General features: G+C 45.3%; 1 protein-coding gene across 1 annotated transcript in view; it reads left to right on the top strand.

Annotated features, from left to right (window-relative positions):
• The first annotated feature begins 437 nt into the window (after positions 1-437).
• Positions 438-13,614, top strand: part of LOC145357593 (eosinophil peroxidase-like) — a 50,906-nt gene continuing 37,729 nt past the window's right edge. The window contains exons 1-2 of the mRNA XM_080211071.1: positions 438-463; positions 6,899-6,972. Of these exons, the coding sequence (XP_080067197.1) occupies positions 438-463; positions 6,899-6,972 (100 nt within the window). The remainder of the gene's footprint in view (positions 464-6,898; positions 6,973-13,614) is intronic.

The raw sequence follows: 13,614 nt of genomic DNA, 5'->3' as shown, positions 1-13,614 counted from the left end.
CCGCTCCAATTCCCATGGCAGACGAAATGGTAAAATTCATGCCATAGGTAGGATGTTAGGAGCTTTACAAAAGAAGAATAAAACAATTTTGGGAGGGAATTTCAGCTGACAGTTTTTAGTTTATTACTTTAGTGTCACAAATAGGCTTACATTAACATTGCAATGAAGTTACTGTGAAAATCCCCTATCCTCTGCACTCCAGTGCCTGTTCGGGTACACTGAGGGAGAATTTAGCATGGCTAATGCACCTAACCAGCACATCTTTTGGAGTGTGGGAGGAAACTACAGCACCTGGAGGAAACCCACGCAGACATGGGGAGAATGTGCAGACTCTGCACAGACAGTGACCCAAGCCAGGAATCAAACCCAGGTCCCGGGTACTGTGGGGCAGCAGTGCTAACCACTGTGCCACCATGCCACCCTGGGAATTGCTCACCATGGAGCAGAGTGGTCAAGAGGACAAGTAATCATCTGGAGTCACAGCATTAGCACGTAGAAGGGATAAACTCGATGCTGGGGTTGGGATTGCTGTGGAAGAGGATGAACAGTAATCCCAATTCTGTAGAGGGGACAGAATGGGGGTGTATGGCTACAGATGTGTCTATTCAGATTGGGTTTGCAGAAGACCTTAGGACACAGAAAGTTAAAGAACCCAGCAGGGACAGGGACAATTGGTGTGCCACGCATTGTAAGGGGATGAACTCAGGCCACGGTTCTTGTCTTGTGTTGGTTTGGAAGCCCTGGTGAGAATGGCTTATTCAAAATTGGTGAAATCACAAGCAAGGGCTTCAACCATTCATCACTGTTGAGTAAAAATACATTTGTTGCTGGGGTCCTGCATCTCATGATGTGGAAATACTAGCGTTGGACTGGGGTAAACACAGTAAAAAGTCTGACAACACCAGGTTTAAATCCAACCGATTTATTTGATAGTAAAGCTTGTGAGTTTACTATCAAATAAATCGGTTGGACTTAAACCTGGTGTTGTCAGACTTTTTACTGTCCTGCATCTCCACAGTATTCGTTGCATCTCAACATATGAAGAAATATTGGCTCGGTTCCCCTCTGTGTTGGAACAGTTTTACAATTGCACAATGTTAAGTTGCTGCCCTATCACCCAAATGCTTTGTTTATCTAAATATCCTGCACCAACCTCATAGGAAACTCCTTTCTTACTCAAAGTTAAATTTGGTTCAGAAGGTCAACATCTCATGTGATCACTGCATGCCATTTAAATGAAGGCCCTGAAATACCAGTTGTCTCAGTCCCTGGATTCAGAAGCTTTGCCAGCGAGATTGATGGTGCCATCCCTATAAAGGTGGGTAAATGTGTTTGAATGAATTGCTTTAAAATGAGTTTAATTAGGAAGTTAGTTAAGCTGCTATCTAAAGACAGCATCAATCTACTCTCTGATTGATGAGGTCACTTCTGTGCTGCTGGGTCTGTAGCAGTGATTTTTTTTGTAACAGTTGCAGTTTGCAAAGATTGTTAATTCTGTAAATTAACTCTTATCAGCTGTGTATGAAGGTAGGTAGATGAGAATGTAGAATATAGACTGTTCTGCTGGTGAAAGGACAGTTTAAATTTGCTGGCAATTTATCATTGCTGCAAATTGAATTGAACTGAGGAATACCTTTGACAAACAGGCAATGAGAAAGATTCGTGCCAGTTTCATGAACAACTTAGAATGCCAGAAGCAACTGAAGCCCCATCACATGGAGGACAGGATGATAACTGACCATCATTCATGTTTCATGTGCTTGGTTTCTATTTTTGCCCTGGTCACTGCCATTGACTTCCTTCAGATATTCCAAGACACTGGAGGAATACATCAGCCACTATTTCACAAATCATAGAATCGCTGCGGTGCCGAAGGAGACTATTTGGCCCTTTGGGTCTGCACCAACTCCCTCACAGAGAATCACACTCAGACCCACCCTTCTGCCCTACCTCAGCAATTCCACATATTTAACCTGCTAATCCCCCTAAACTACATGAAGGCACAATTTAACATGGCCAATCCACCTCACTACATACTTAATTCATATCAATTCTCTTCCATAAAATCCATAGAACTTACAAATGCAAAAGGAGGCCATTCAGCCCATCGAGGCTGCACCAACAACAATCCCTGTAATTCCATATATTTAACCTACTAATCCCTCTGATGCCAAGGGGCAATTTAGCGTTTTGAAACAACCAAACCTACACATCTTTGGAGTGTGAGAGGAAACCAGATCACCCAGAGGGAACCCACACAGACACGGCAAGAATATGCAAACTCCACACAGTCAACCAAGACTTAAATTGAACCTGGTCTTTAGCACTGTGAGGCAGCAATGCTCACCACTGTGCCACGGTGACACTATAATGGGGCACTAAGACAGGCTTTCATCCCTTTGCATAGCTAGTCCTGGAATGGGTCACTAGTCTGATGTGAGGGACTTATAGCTTGAGGGGTGCCACTCCACACCAAGCATGCTGACCAAGAGTCTCAACCACTCTTACCACCAGCTATTGGTGTATTTGGAAAGATTTTCAAATTGGTACTCAACCTAATTGGCCACATAATGAATGCACCTTCCTTGTCCATCAAATCCTGGGGTGGGACTCGAACACAGAGCTTCTGGTTCCAAACTTGGAAATATTACATTTGGTCCCCACATCCAAATCAGTGATATAGATTATGAACAACTGGGGCCTACGTACTGATCCTTGAAATACCCCCTTTGGTCATAGTCTGTCAACCTGAGAATGACCAGTTTATTCCTATTCTCTTTTTTCTATCCATTTAGTAATCCTTGATCAATGCCAGTATACTACCCCCAATCCCATGTATTTTGATTTTGTTTACTAACCATCCAAATATACCACATGCATTGGCTCCCTCTTATCGATTCTGCTAGTAACATCCTCAAAAATCTCTAACAGGTTTGTCAAACATGATTTCCTTTCATAAATCCATGTTGTCTCTGCCCAACCCTGCCATTATTTTCTCAGTCCCCAGTTCGTTTGGGCAGCATGGTGGCACAGTGGTTAGCACTGTTGCCTCACATTGCGGGGAACTCAGGTTCAATTCCCGGCTTGGGTCACTGCCTGTGTGGAGTTTCTCCCCGTGTCTGCATAGGTAAGAGTGAAACATTCCTATCATATCTTCCTCTCGTAAGTCACTTTTATCTGCAGATTGAAAGCATTTGAGTGCAAACTTTTAAAAGGAGCAATTCATGGCCAGAATTGTCCAGCTGTTTGCTGGTGTTGAGATTCTCTGGTCCCGCTGGCAGCACACCCACTCTTACGGGTCTCCCAGCAGTGTGGGGGTGGCTTCAATGGGAAGTCCCATTGGCAGCGACAAGACCAGAGAATCCCGCGGCGTGCCACCTCCCACCACCGAGAAACACGCAGCTGGAAGGCCAGAGAATCCCACCCAATGGGTATGGTTCTATAGCCTCGTCCATCCCAAAACTGTAAAATCCCAACCAACGTCAACTGATTTTTCCATGTTCCGCTCTCAACCGCTCCGATTTCCAAGGCGGGCAGGGAGGTCAAATTCTGGCCAGTATCTCCAGCCTGCTTATTTGCTGCATAACTTACTTACTAATCTTTTAAAATTTATATTGTGAAGTACAAATTTGGGATTTTCTTAACAGCAGCACAAAGTTAGTTGGCACAGCCATTCGGAGTAGAACTGTGGCAGGTGGGACTTGGATGTCGGTAAGTGTGAGGCCATCCAATTTGCACCTGAGAGTTCAATCATTGGTGAAAAGTCAGTTCCTGAAGAGGACAGAAATCTACCAGTCCATGTGCGGATCTCACTAAGATGAAAGAAAATTCTGCATTTATATGGCACCTCCCATGAGCTGTTGTCACTTGTTTTGTAGGATATGTGACAAAAAGCAAGTGAATAATTACAACAGCAATCATTAAAAGGTTAATGGAATCTTAGCTGTTTTCTCAATTGTGCTTAAATACAAAGAGGTGGAAGTTGTGCTACAATTAGTTTGAATCTGGAGTACCACATTCAATTTTGAACACCATGGGTGTGATTTTCCTGGGCTGCTGCACTGCTGGAGTAACACAGTGGGCCAGGAAAGGTCAGCGGGGAGCCTTGTAATGGGAGTCATGACTGGCATCCAGTTGATTGTCAATCTCCCGGGCCATCTTTTATAACGTAATCAGCCTCACGCCGGAAATCAGTACAAGGCTGATTACAATGTGGAAATCGTCATTTCCATGTCATTAGCAAACTCAAGGTGGTAGCGTCTGGTCTTGCTAACGTAACTCCTAATCCCCCACCTCACCCCGCCCCCCCCTACTGCCGAGAGAGGCTTCCACCAGCAAGGATTAAAGCTGGTTGCCATCAACGGAGAACAGACATGATCACACCACTGGTAGGGACAAAGGCCATTGTGCACCCTCCCCCAGAGCTTGGGGGCAGAGGCAGGCCAGCCTGGCACACTGACACTGTACACCAGGCAGTGCCAGGGATGGTGTCAACTGGGGGCAGGACTGATCAGTAGTGGTGGGATGGCACTGCTGTGCACTCTGCAGCAGGGGTCCATGGAGAGGGGGGGTCAGGGCTGGCCATGAGGGAGAGGACATAGAACATAGAACATAGAACATTACAGCGCAGAACAGGCCCTTCGGCCCACGATGTTGCGCCGACCAGTTAAAAAACAATGACCCTCTAACCTAAACCAAACCCTTACCATCCATAAACCTATCCACGGATCTCTTAAACGCCCCCAAACTAGGCGCATTTACAACTGCAGCAGGCAGGGCATTCCAATCCCTCACCACCCTCTGGGTAAAGAACCTACCCCTGACATCCGTCCTATAACTACCACCCCTTAATTTAAAGCTATGCCCCCTCGTGCTAGCTTTCTCCATTCGAGGAAAAAAGCTATCACTGTCCACCCAATCTAAACCTCTAATCATCTTATATGTTTCAAAAAGGTCCCCTCATAGCTGCCTTCTTCCTAATGAAAACAACCTCAAATCCCTCAGTGTCTCCTCATAGGACCTCCCCTCCATACCAGGCAACATCCTGGTAAACGTCCTCTGCACCCTCTCCAAAGCCTCCACATCCTTCCTATAATGTGGGGACCAGAACTGCACACAGTACTCCAAGTGCGGCCGCACCAGAGTTTTGTACAGTTGCAACATGACGCTGCGGCTCTTAAATTCAATCCCCCTACCAATAAACGCCAAGACACCGTATGCCTTCCTAACAACCTTATCTATTTGATTCCCAACTTTCAGGGATTTATGTACACATACACCTAGATCCCTCTGTTCATCCACACTATTCAGAGTCCTACCGTTAGCCCTATACTCTACACATCCGTTATTCCTACCAAAGTGAATTACCTCACACTTCTCCGCATTAAACTCCATCCGCCACCTCTCAGCCCAGCTCTGCAACTTATCCAAGTCTCCCTGTAGACTAAGACACTCTTCCTCACTATCTACCACACCTCCGACTTTGGTGTCATCAGCAAATTTACTAATCCACCCAACTGTACCCTCATCCAGATCATTTATAAAAATTAAACAGCAGTAGCCCCAAAACAGATCCCTGAGGCACACCACTCGTAACTGAACTCCATGTCGAATACTTACCATCAACCACCACCCTCTGTCTCCTATCCGCCAGCCAATTCCTAATCCAATTTCCTAGATCACCCTCAATCCCATACATCTGCAATTTCTGCAGAAGCCTTCCATGGTGAACCTTATCAAACGCCTTACTAAAGTCCATATATACCACGTCAACTGCCTTACCCCCATCCACCTCTTTGGTCACTTTCTCAAAAAACGCAATAAGGTTAGTAAAGCACGACCTACCCTCCACAAAACCATGCTGACTATCTCTAATCAATTCATTACTCTCCAAATAACCATAAATCCTATCCCTAATAATTTTTTCTAAAACCTTGCCCACAACAGAAGTAAGACTCACCGGTCTATAATTCCCAGGGAAGTCTCTGTTCCCCTTCTTAAACAATGGGACAACATTCGCTAACCTCCAATCTTCTGGCACTATACCGGTGACCAACGACGACCAGAGGCTCTGCAATCGCCTCCCTTGCCTCCCAGAGAATCCTAGGGTAAATCCCGTCTGGCCCAGGGGACTTATCTATTTTCAAACCCTCAAGAATAACTAGCACATCCTCCTTATCGACTGCAATACTGTCCAGTTTACAACCCTGTAACCCAGTGTTCTCCACAGCTACATTTATGGAGGGGTGGTTGGTCTGGCTATGGGGATGCAGTCGGTGTTGGCCATGGTAGGGGTGGTTGGGTACATCAGAGATCGGGCGGGGGGGCGGTTAGGGATGACATTGGAAGGGCAGCAATCAGGAGGCCGTCTCTGGGAGGGGGCCAGTGTGCAAGCGTTGATCTCCCCACTGGCAGACTGGCGCATGTGCAGTGGCCAGCTCAGCACACTGATGCCAGCCTCCCTGGGGAGGGATTAGGCCCTATTCTTCTTTATGTGCATGAATCCTCCAGCAGGCTCTGTGAAGCACAGAATGCTGGAAATCCTTCCCACTAAGTTTGCCCAAAAAAAAGGCAGGAACGTCTCCTGTTTTACTGCCCATTGGACATTTAGATTTTTTCTGGGAAAATCACCCGCATTTCTCAGGAAGGGTCTATTGATCTTGGAGCGTAAATTCACCAAAATGATACTAGGGTGAAAACAATTAAATGAGGAAGTCAGGTCGCACAGATTAGACACGAATCCCTTTGAGTGTGAAGGAATAAGGGGTGATTTAATTGAGCTGCTTAAAATGATTGAATAGTTTGATGGGGTAGATAGACAGAAGGAATTTCCTCTGATTGAGCTTACTGAGCTCTATGAGCTGTCGCGCTGGCTCACGGGTGATGCGTTTTCTTTCAGAATGATTCCTCTGTGGTTCCTGGGAGTATCCCTGGCTGGATTTCTCTGGACTGAGATTGATGGAGCTCAAACAGGTAAGAAACTGAACCCAGCACCGAGTTTTTAAAGACAAATTATGTTTATCAAATGACTGATTGGAAGTCGGTGTAGATATGTGTTTTGAGAAGAAGTCAAGATCATGAGAGGGCTAGACAGAGTGGACAGGGAGAAACTGTTCCCACTCTTAAAAAGATCGAGAAGTAGACAGCACAGAGTTAAAATGATTTGCAAAAGAAGCAAATGTGATGTGAGAAAGAAACATTTACACACAGCGAGTAGCTGGGGTCTGAATTGCACTGCCTGAAAGTGTGGTGGAGGCAGATTCAATCGTGGCACTCGATTAATATTTGAATAGAAATAATGAGCAGGGAAAAGGCAGAGGATTGGCACTAAGTCATAATACTCAGTTTGAGAGCTAGTACAGACTGATTGGCTGAATGGCCCCATAGAATCACTACAGTGCAGAAAGAGGCCATTTGGCCCATGGAGTCTGCGCCGACAACAATCCTACCAGGCCCTATCCCCATAACCCCCCATACTTACCTCACTAATCCCCCTAACCTACACATCCCAGGACACTAAGGGTCAATTTAGCACAGCCAATGCACCTAACTCGCACATCTTTGGACTGTGGGAGACAACTGGAGCACCCAGGGGAAACCCATGCAGATACAGGGAGAACATGCAGACTCTGCACAGACAATGATCCAAGCACGGAATCAAACCCAGGTCCCTGGTGCCTTGTGGCAGCACTGCTAACCACTATACTGCTATGCTACCATGCCACCTCCCTCTCCACAGTAAATATTCTGTGTTTCTGTGAACTCAACATAGTGTCTTGCAAGAAGCTTCTAAGCAGATTTCAGATAAGTGTGGATAGAAAGTTAGTTTGATTAAAAGGAAGCTGAGAAGCAGGGCAAATGGGTGTCACTCTGAATGAGGGTTAGAGGTGGATAAAACGAGAGGTATAGTTATGTTTGAACTGTGAACAAAAATATTTACACAGAGCTGCCATAGAATGCAGTAGGGAGTAGTTGTGATGAATACCTTTTAATCTTTTACAGAGAATAAAAGCCTTTTCAAAGCTATGTAAAATACAAGGCGATAGTGAGTGGAAAAGGCAATTGACTTTATTTTGGATGTCCCTAATAAACCAATGGCATAGACAATAGGATGAATAGCCTTCCTCCCCTTTGTAAACCTTAATGGTTCTATCTCAGCATAATGCATCTCACATGATCATAGAACTTTAGGTGGCATGGTGGCACAGTGGTTAGCACTGCTGCCTCACAATGTTAATGTTCAATTCCAGCCATGGGTGACTGTCCGTGGGGAGTTTACATGTTTTCTTTTGTTAATTTGTGGGACTGGGGTGGCAGTAGCTGGCCAGCATTTATTGCCCATCCCGAATTGCCCTTGGTGGAGGGCTGCCTTCTTGAATCGCTGCAGTCCACGTGCCATGTGTTGACCCAAAATGCCGTTGCGGAGGGAATTCCAGGATTTTAGCAATTACAAAGTAATGGTGATATATTTCCAAGTCAGGATGGTGAGTGGCTTGGAGGGAAACTGACATTCTCCCCATCTCTGGCTTTCCTCCAGGTGCTTCAGTTTCCTCCCACACTCCAAAGATGTCCCAGGGTAGGAGGATTGGCCATGCTAAATTGCCCTTTAGCGCTCCTAGAAATGTGGGCTGGGGAGATTAGTGGGGTAAATATGTGGGGCCATGGTGATGAGGCCTGGATAAGGTGCTCTGCCGGAGAGGTATGCAGACTCGATGGGCCGAATAGTCTGCTTCTGCATGTAGAGATTTGATGTCTAATAACTTCTAGACCCCTCAAAAAAAGTTAATTTAGGATGGTCAGGAGAGGTGGGTGTTCAGAAAGAAGAGATTGGACAGGAAAGGAGCTGTTGTAGCTCCTTTTTCTATCAGTGAGTGCCTGGGAGGTAGATAAAGGTGAAAATGTAAGAGTGGGGAGTGGGGGAGAGGAAAGAGCAAAATCAATCAACCTAATTAGACAGCAGGAAAACTATTTTAATATAAGGCTTCAATTGATAAATAGAAATTGGAACAACTGAAGTCGTTCAGAGTAGATGCACGATCCAAATCGGGCCTTTGCGCACTCCATTTCCATCTGGTGGCCATCTTTCAGCTCTCTAAGCTCAACGCATCAGAATTTTCTCCCTAAGCCCCTCAGTCACGCTGCCTCTCACCTTTTTCAAAGGCCCTCCTTAACACTTACCTCTCTGAACAAACTTCAATCCTCGCCCTAATTTCTCCTTCTTGGTTCAGTGTCAGTTCTTAACGAACTGAGCTTCTGTAAAGAGCCTTGGGGCCATTTCCCACAGTAATGATGATACATTAATGCAAGCTGTTGCTGCTGATTGCTTCACGGCCCCATGTTGAATCGAAGCCCTGAGGGAAAGTGCTTACTTTATTTCCTTGTAAAATAACATGCTTGATTACCGAAGGGAAATATGAGGATTATTTTAGCAACACGAGTCCCGCAAACAGCAGCCCGTGTGACTTCAGAAGGAATAACCGCTGAAGGATTTCCCTGATATCTTTGAGGAAGTGAAAACAATGCGTAATAATCGGAGGAATTGGGTTGAACTGAGGATGGGAAGTCACCAGATCACTTGCGTTGGGATCATTACTGTTTGTAATTTAAATCAATGGCTTGAATTCAGAAACTAATGCAAAGTGGTCACATCAAACCAGGAGGAGTGTGGGATTGAAGGTCCCCGCTCGCACAATTATAATAAGTTAAATTATATGTCTGCAGATGACAATGATAAGTGATGTTTGATGCTGTGTACTAAGGGGCGTTTCCATCAAAGGATTATACATGCTTGTCCAGTCTGGAGCCGAGTTAGAGACTGGCTCAAACTTGCCTGGGCTTCTTCCTCACAGTTGGAGTTTTGGGCGTGTGGGGTTAAGACCTTTCTCCTTGCCATGTAATATGCGTAGTTATTCCATTAATAAACCTTTGTTCACTGCCTGGAATTCGAGCTTTGCCTCATTACACTACAGTACTGTAATATGTATATAATGTGATCATATGTACTGGATCTTATAAAAGGTTGCGTATAGGAAGTAAAAGTGGGCAACACATTTATTCCACAGTGTGGGTGGCACGGTAGCACAGTGGTTAGCTCTGCTGCTCCATAGCACCAGGAACCCGAGTTGAATTCCAACCTGGGACCATTGCCTGTGTGGAGTTTGCACATTCTCCCCGTGTCTGCGTGGGTTTCCTCCAGGTGCTTCAGTTTCCTCCCACAGTCCAAAGATATGCAGCTTAGGTTGATTGGCCATGTTAAATTGGCTAGGGAGATTAGCAGGATAAATATTTGGGGTTGCAGGATAAATCTGAGCATGAATGGACAACATCCCATCAAGGCTGTATCCCCGTAACTCCATGTATTTATCTTGCCAATTACTCTGACACTAAGAATCAATTTAGCATGGCCAATCCACCTAATCTGCACATCTTTGGACTGTAGGAGGAAACCCAAAGCACTTGGAAGAATCCCACACAGACAGTGGGAGAACATGCAGATTCCACACAGACAGTCACCCCGAGACTGGGATTGAAACTGTGTCCCTGGCACTGCGAGGCAGCAGTGCTAACCACTGTGCCACCTTGCTGCCCACATTCAAGCAACACACTTCAAAATATTCATTAGGGTTTTGCAGCAACTGACAGTATGATTGGTACAGAATCTGTGAGCATTCAGTGATGCTGCTGCAGTTGAATTTCAAGAGGAGGTGTCCGAACATCATTTTATTAGAGATGGTCATTGCCTGGAATGTGTGAGGCAAGAACGTTACTAGCTATTTAGCATCCCAAGCATGAATTTTGTCCTGGCCTTGCTACATGTTGTGGAGATGCCAGCTGGGGTAATCACAGTAAGAAGTCTCACAGCACCAGGTTAAAGTCCAACAGGTTTATTTGGTAGCAAAAGCCACCAGCTTTCAGAACACTGCTCCTTCGTCCGGTGGGTGGTAGTTCTTTTCATAAACAGGGCATATAAGACAGAAACTCAATTTCCAAAATAATGGTTGAAATGCGTGTCTTTACAAATAATCAAGTTTTAAAGGTACAGGCAATGTGAGTGGAGGGAGGGTTAAGCACAGGTTAAAGAGATGTGTATTGTCTCCAGCCAGGACAGTTAGTGAGATTTTGCAAACCCAGTCAAGTTGTGAGGGTTATAGATAGTGTAACATAAGAACATAAGAAATAGGAGCAGGAGTAGGCCATCCAGCCCTTCGAGCCTGCCCCGCCATTCAATAAGATCATGGCTGATCTGTCGCTGCTCAGTTCCACTTTCCCGCCCTCTCCCCATAACCCTTAACCCCCTCTCCTATCAAAAACCCATCAACCCGCGTCTTAAAAATATTGAGCGAGGCAGCCTCCACCACTTCAACGGGCAGAGAATTCCAGAGAACTCAAGATCCCGGTTGAGGCCGTCCTCATGTGTGTGGAACTTTGGCTATCAGTCTCTGCGTTGTCGTGTGTCATGAAGGCCACCTTGGAGGACGCTTACCCGAAGATCAGAAGCCGAATGCCCATGACCACTGAAGTGTTCCCCAATAGGAAGAGAACACTCTTGCCTGGTGATTGTCGAGCAGTGTTCATTCATCCATTGTCGTAGCGTCTGCATGGACTCCCCACTGTACCATACCTTAGGACATCCTTTCCTGCAGGGTATCAGGTAGACAACATTGGCTGAGTTGCAAGAGTATGTACTGTGTACCTGGTGTACCATGTGAGATGATGGCACCTTAGTCAATGATCCCTCTGTCTTGGTTTCCAGGATGCGGCGTTTGCTGTAGGGCTGGTGTATGAGGTGGTTGAGGAGTGTGAGAGAGATGCGACGGCAAAGTCTCTCAGCATAGTCTGTGCGTAGTCTTGCTACATGTGGACATGGACTGCTTCTTTCCAAATGGAGCTGTGGATGGTACTGAACTCTATGCAATCATTATCAAAAATGTTCCCATTTCTGATCTTTTGATGATGGGGAGGTCATTGACAGAAGCAACTGAAGATGTTTAGACCCAGGCTAGAACCCTGAGGAACTCCTGCAATGTCCTGGAGTTCTGGCTATGATGCCAACAAGTAAAGCTTTTTCCCCCCTGATTCCCATTGACTTCAATTTTGCTTGGACTCCTTGATGCCACGCCTGCCTTGATTTCAACAGCATTCACTCTCACCTCATCACTGAATTGCAGCCCTTTTGTCCATGTTTGGATCAAGACTGTAATGAGGTCGGGAGCCAAGTGGTTCAGGCAGAGCCACGTTCAGGCATCAGTGAGTAGGTTGTCGGTGAGTAGGTTCTGCTTACTTTATTTATTTGAATTGTTAGATTAATTGAGTCAGTAACAAACAGTTAAATTATGAAAAATACATCTGTTTGTTCTTTTTTTAATTAATCTGGTAGAGTCAGATTTAGCACCCTGCCCTCACATCCTACCCTGACCAAGAGAGACAGTCAAGCACGGGAAACAATGTAATGGGCTATCAGACTGATAATGCCAAAGGCTAGCAAGGATTAGAATGGAAAAGTCCCTGAAATTCTAATGGAAACAGTGAGCAGAACTTCCGCAATATAATCAGATTCTTTAGATGTTGTGTATCAGTACAGGAGGGGTTTCTACGCAACTAGCAATCATGAAACCATTGTACAGAAATTTGCCAGCAGCTTTGTGGATCAGTTTAACCCACATTAATGTCATTGGAAGTCAAAACTGTGCAGGTTTTCTAACCTTGTCTCTTAGTTCACACTAAGTGCTCTCCACTCTCTTTAAAGTTGGCATGAAACTAGCGGGAGCAGTTGGCAGAGCAGAGAGATCTGTCAGTGATGAATGAAACTGATACTCCCCCAGTTGTTGTGGCCACAGGCTCTGTCCCTGGAGCAATTCGGGCTTGCCAAATATCAGTCAATCTGGCTCACTGCTAAAGGAGCCAGACAACTGGTGCTGCAAGTTACATTAAATTCAGCCCAAGGAACTGGAGAGGCTGCCACACTTTATGAAAGAGTACATTCCTGGATGATGTATCTGAATAATTATGATGCTGCACTGACTGAGAGATTGTGAGTTCAAATCACAACCTGACAAGTTGTAAAACTGAAATCCATAAATCAAATATATTTTGGGGTTAGCACGAGAGAAAAAAGTGCTCAATCCACCCCTGCGGCCCTGCCTGCAAACATCATTGATGTACTACTTGATGGCAGTCTGTCAAGGAAGGAGTTCATACAGTGCTGTAACAATGGTACACCGACTGTTCTTTAATTCATTCAAAGGACATGGACATCGCTGGCTGGCCAACATTTATTGCCCATCCCAAGTTGCCCTAGGAGGACAGTTGAGAGTCAACCACATTGTTGAGGGTCTGGAGTCACATGTAAGACAGATCAATTAAGGACGGTAGATTTCCTTCCCTAAAGGACATTAGAGAATCAGATGAGCTTTCCCGACAATCAACAATGGTTTCATGGTCATCGGGAGGTTCTTAATTCTGGATTTTTTTTATTGAATTCAGCTTGCAACATCTACCATGATGGGATTCAAACCTGGGTCGCCAGAACATTAGCTGAGTTTCTGGATTAATATCTAGCGGTAATACCACTAGGCCATTGTCTCCCCTATTTGCATTACACATTGTAAGGGGCAA

Source organism: Carcharhinus amblyrhynchos, chromosome 23 (assembly GCF_965287045.1).
Source record: "Carcharhinus amblyrhynchos chromosome 23, sCarAmb.v2.hapA, whole genome shotgun sequence".
Classification (NCBI taxonomy): domain Eukaryota; kingdom Metazoa; phylum Chordata; class Chondrichthyes; order Carcharhiniformes; family Carcharhinidae; genus Carcharhinus; species Carcharhinus amblyrhynchos.
This window is presented reverse-complemented; position numbering and strand designations above follow the sequence as displayed.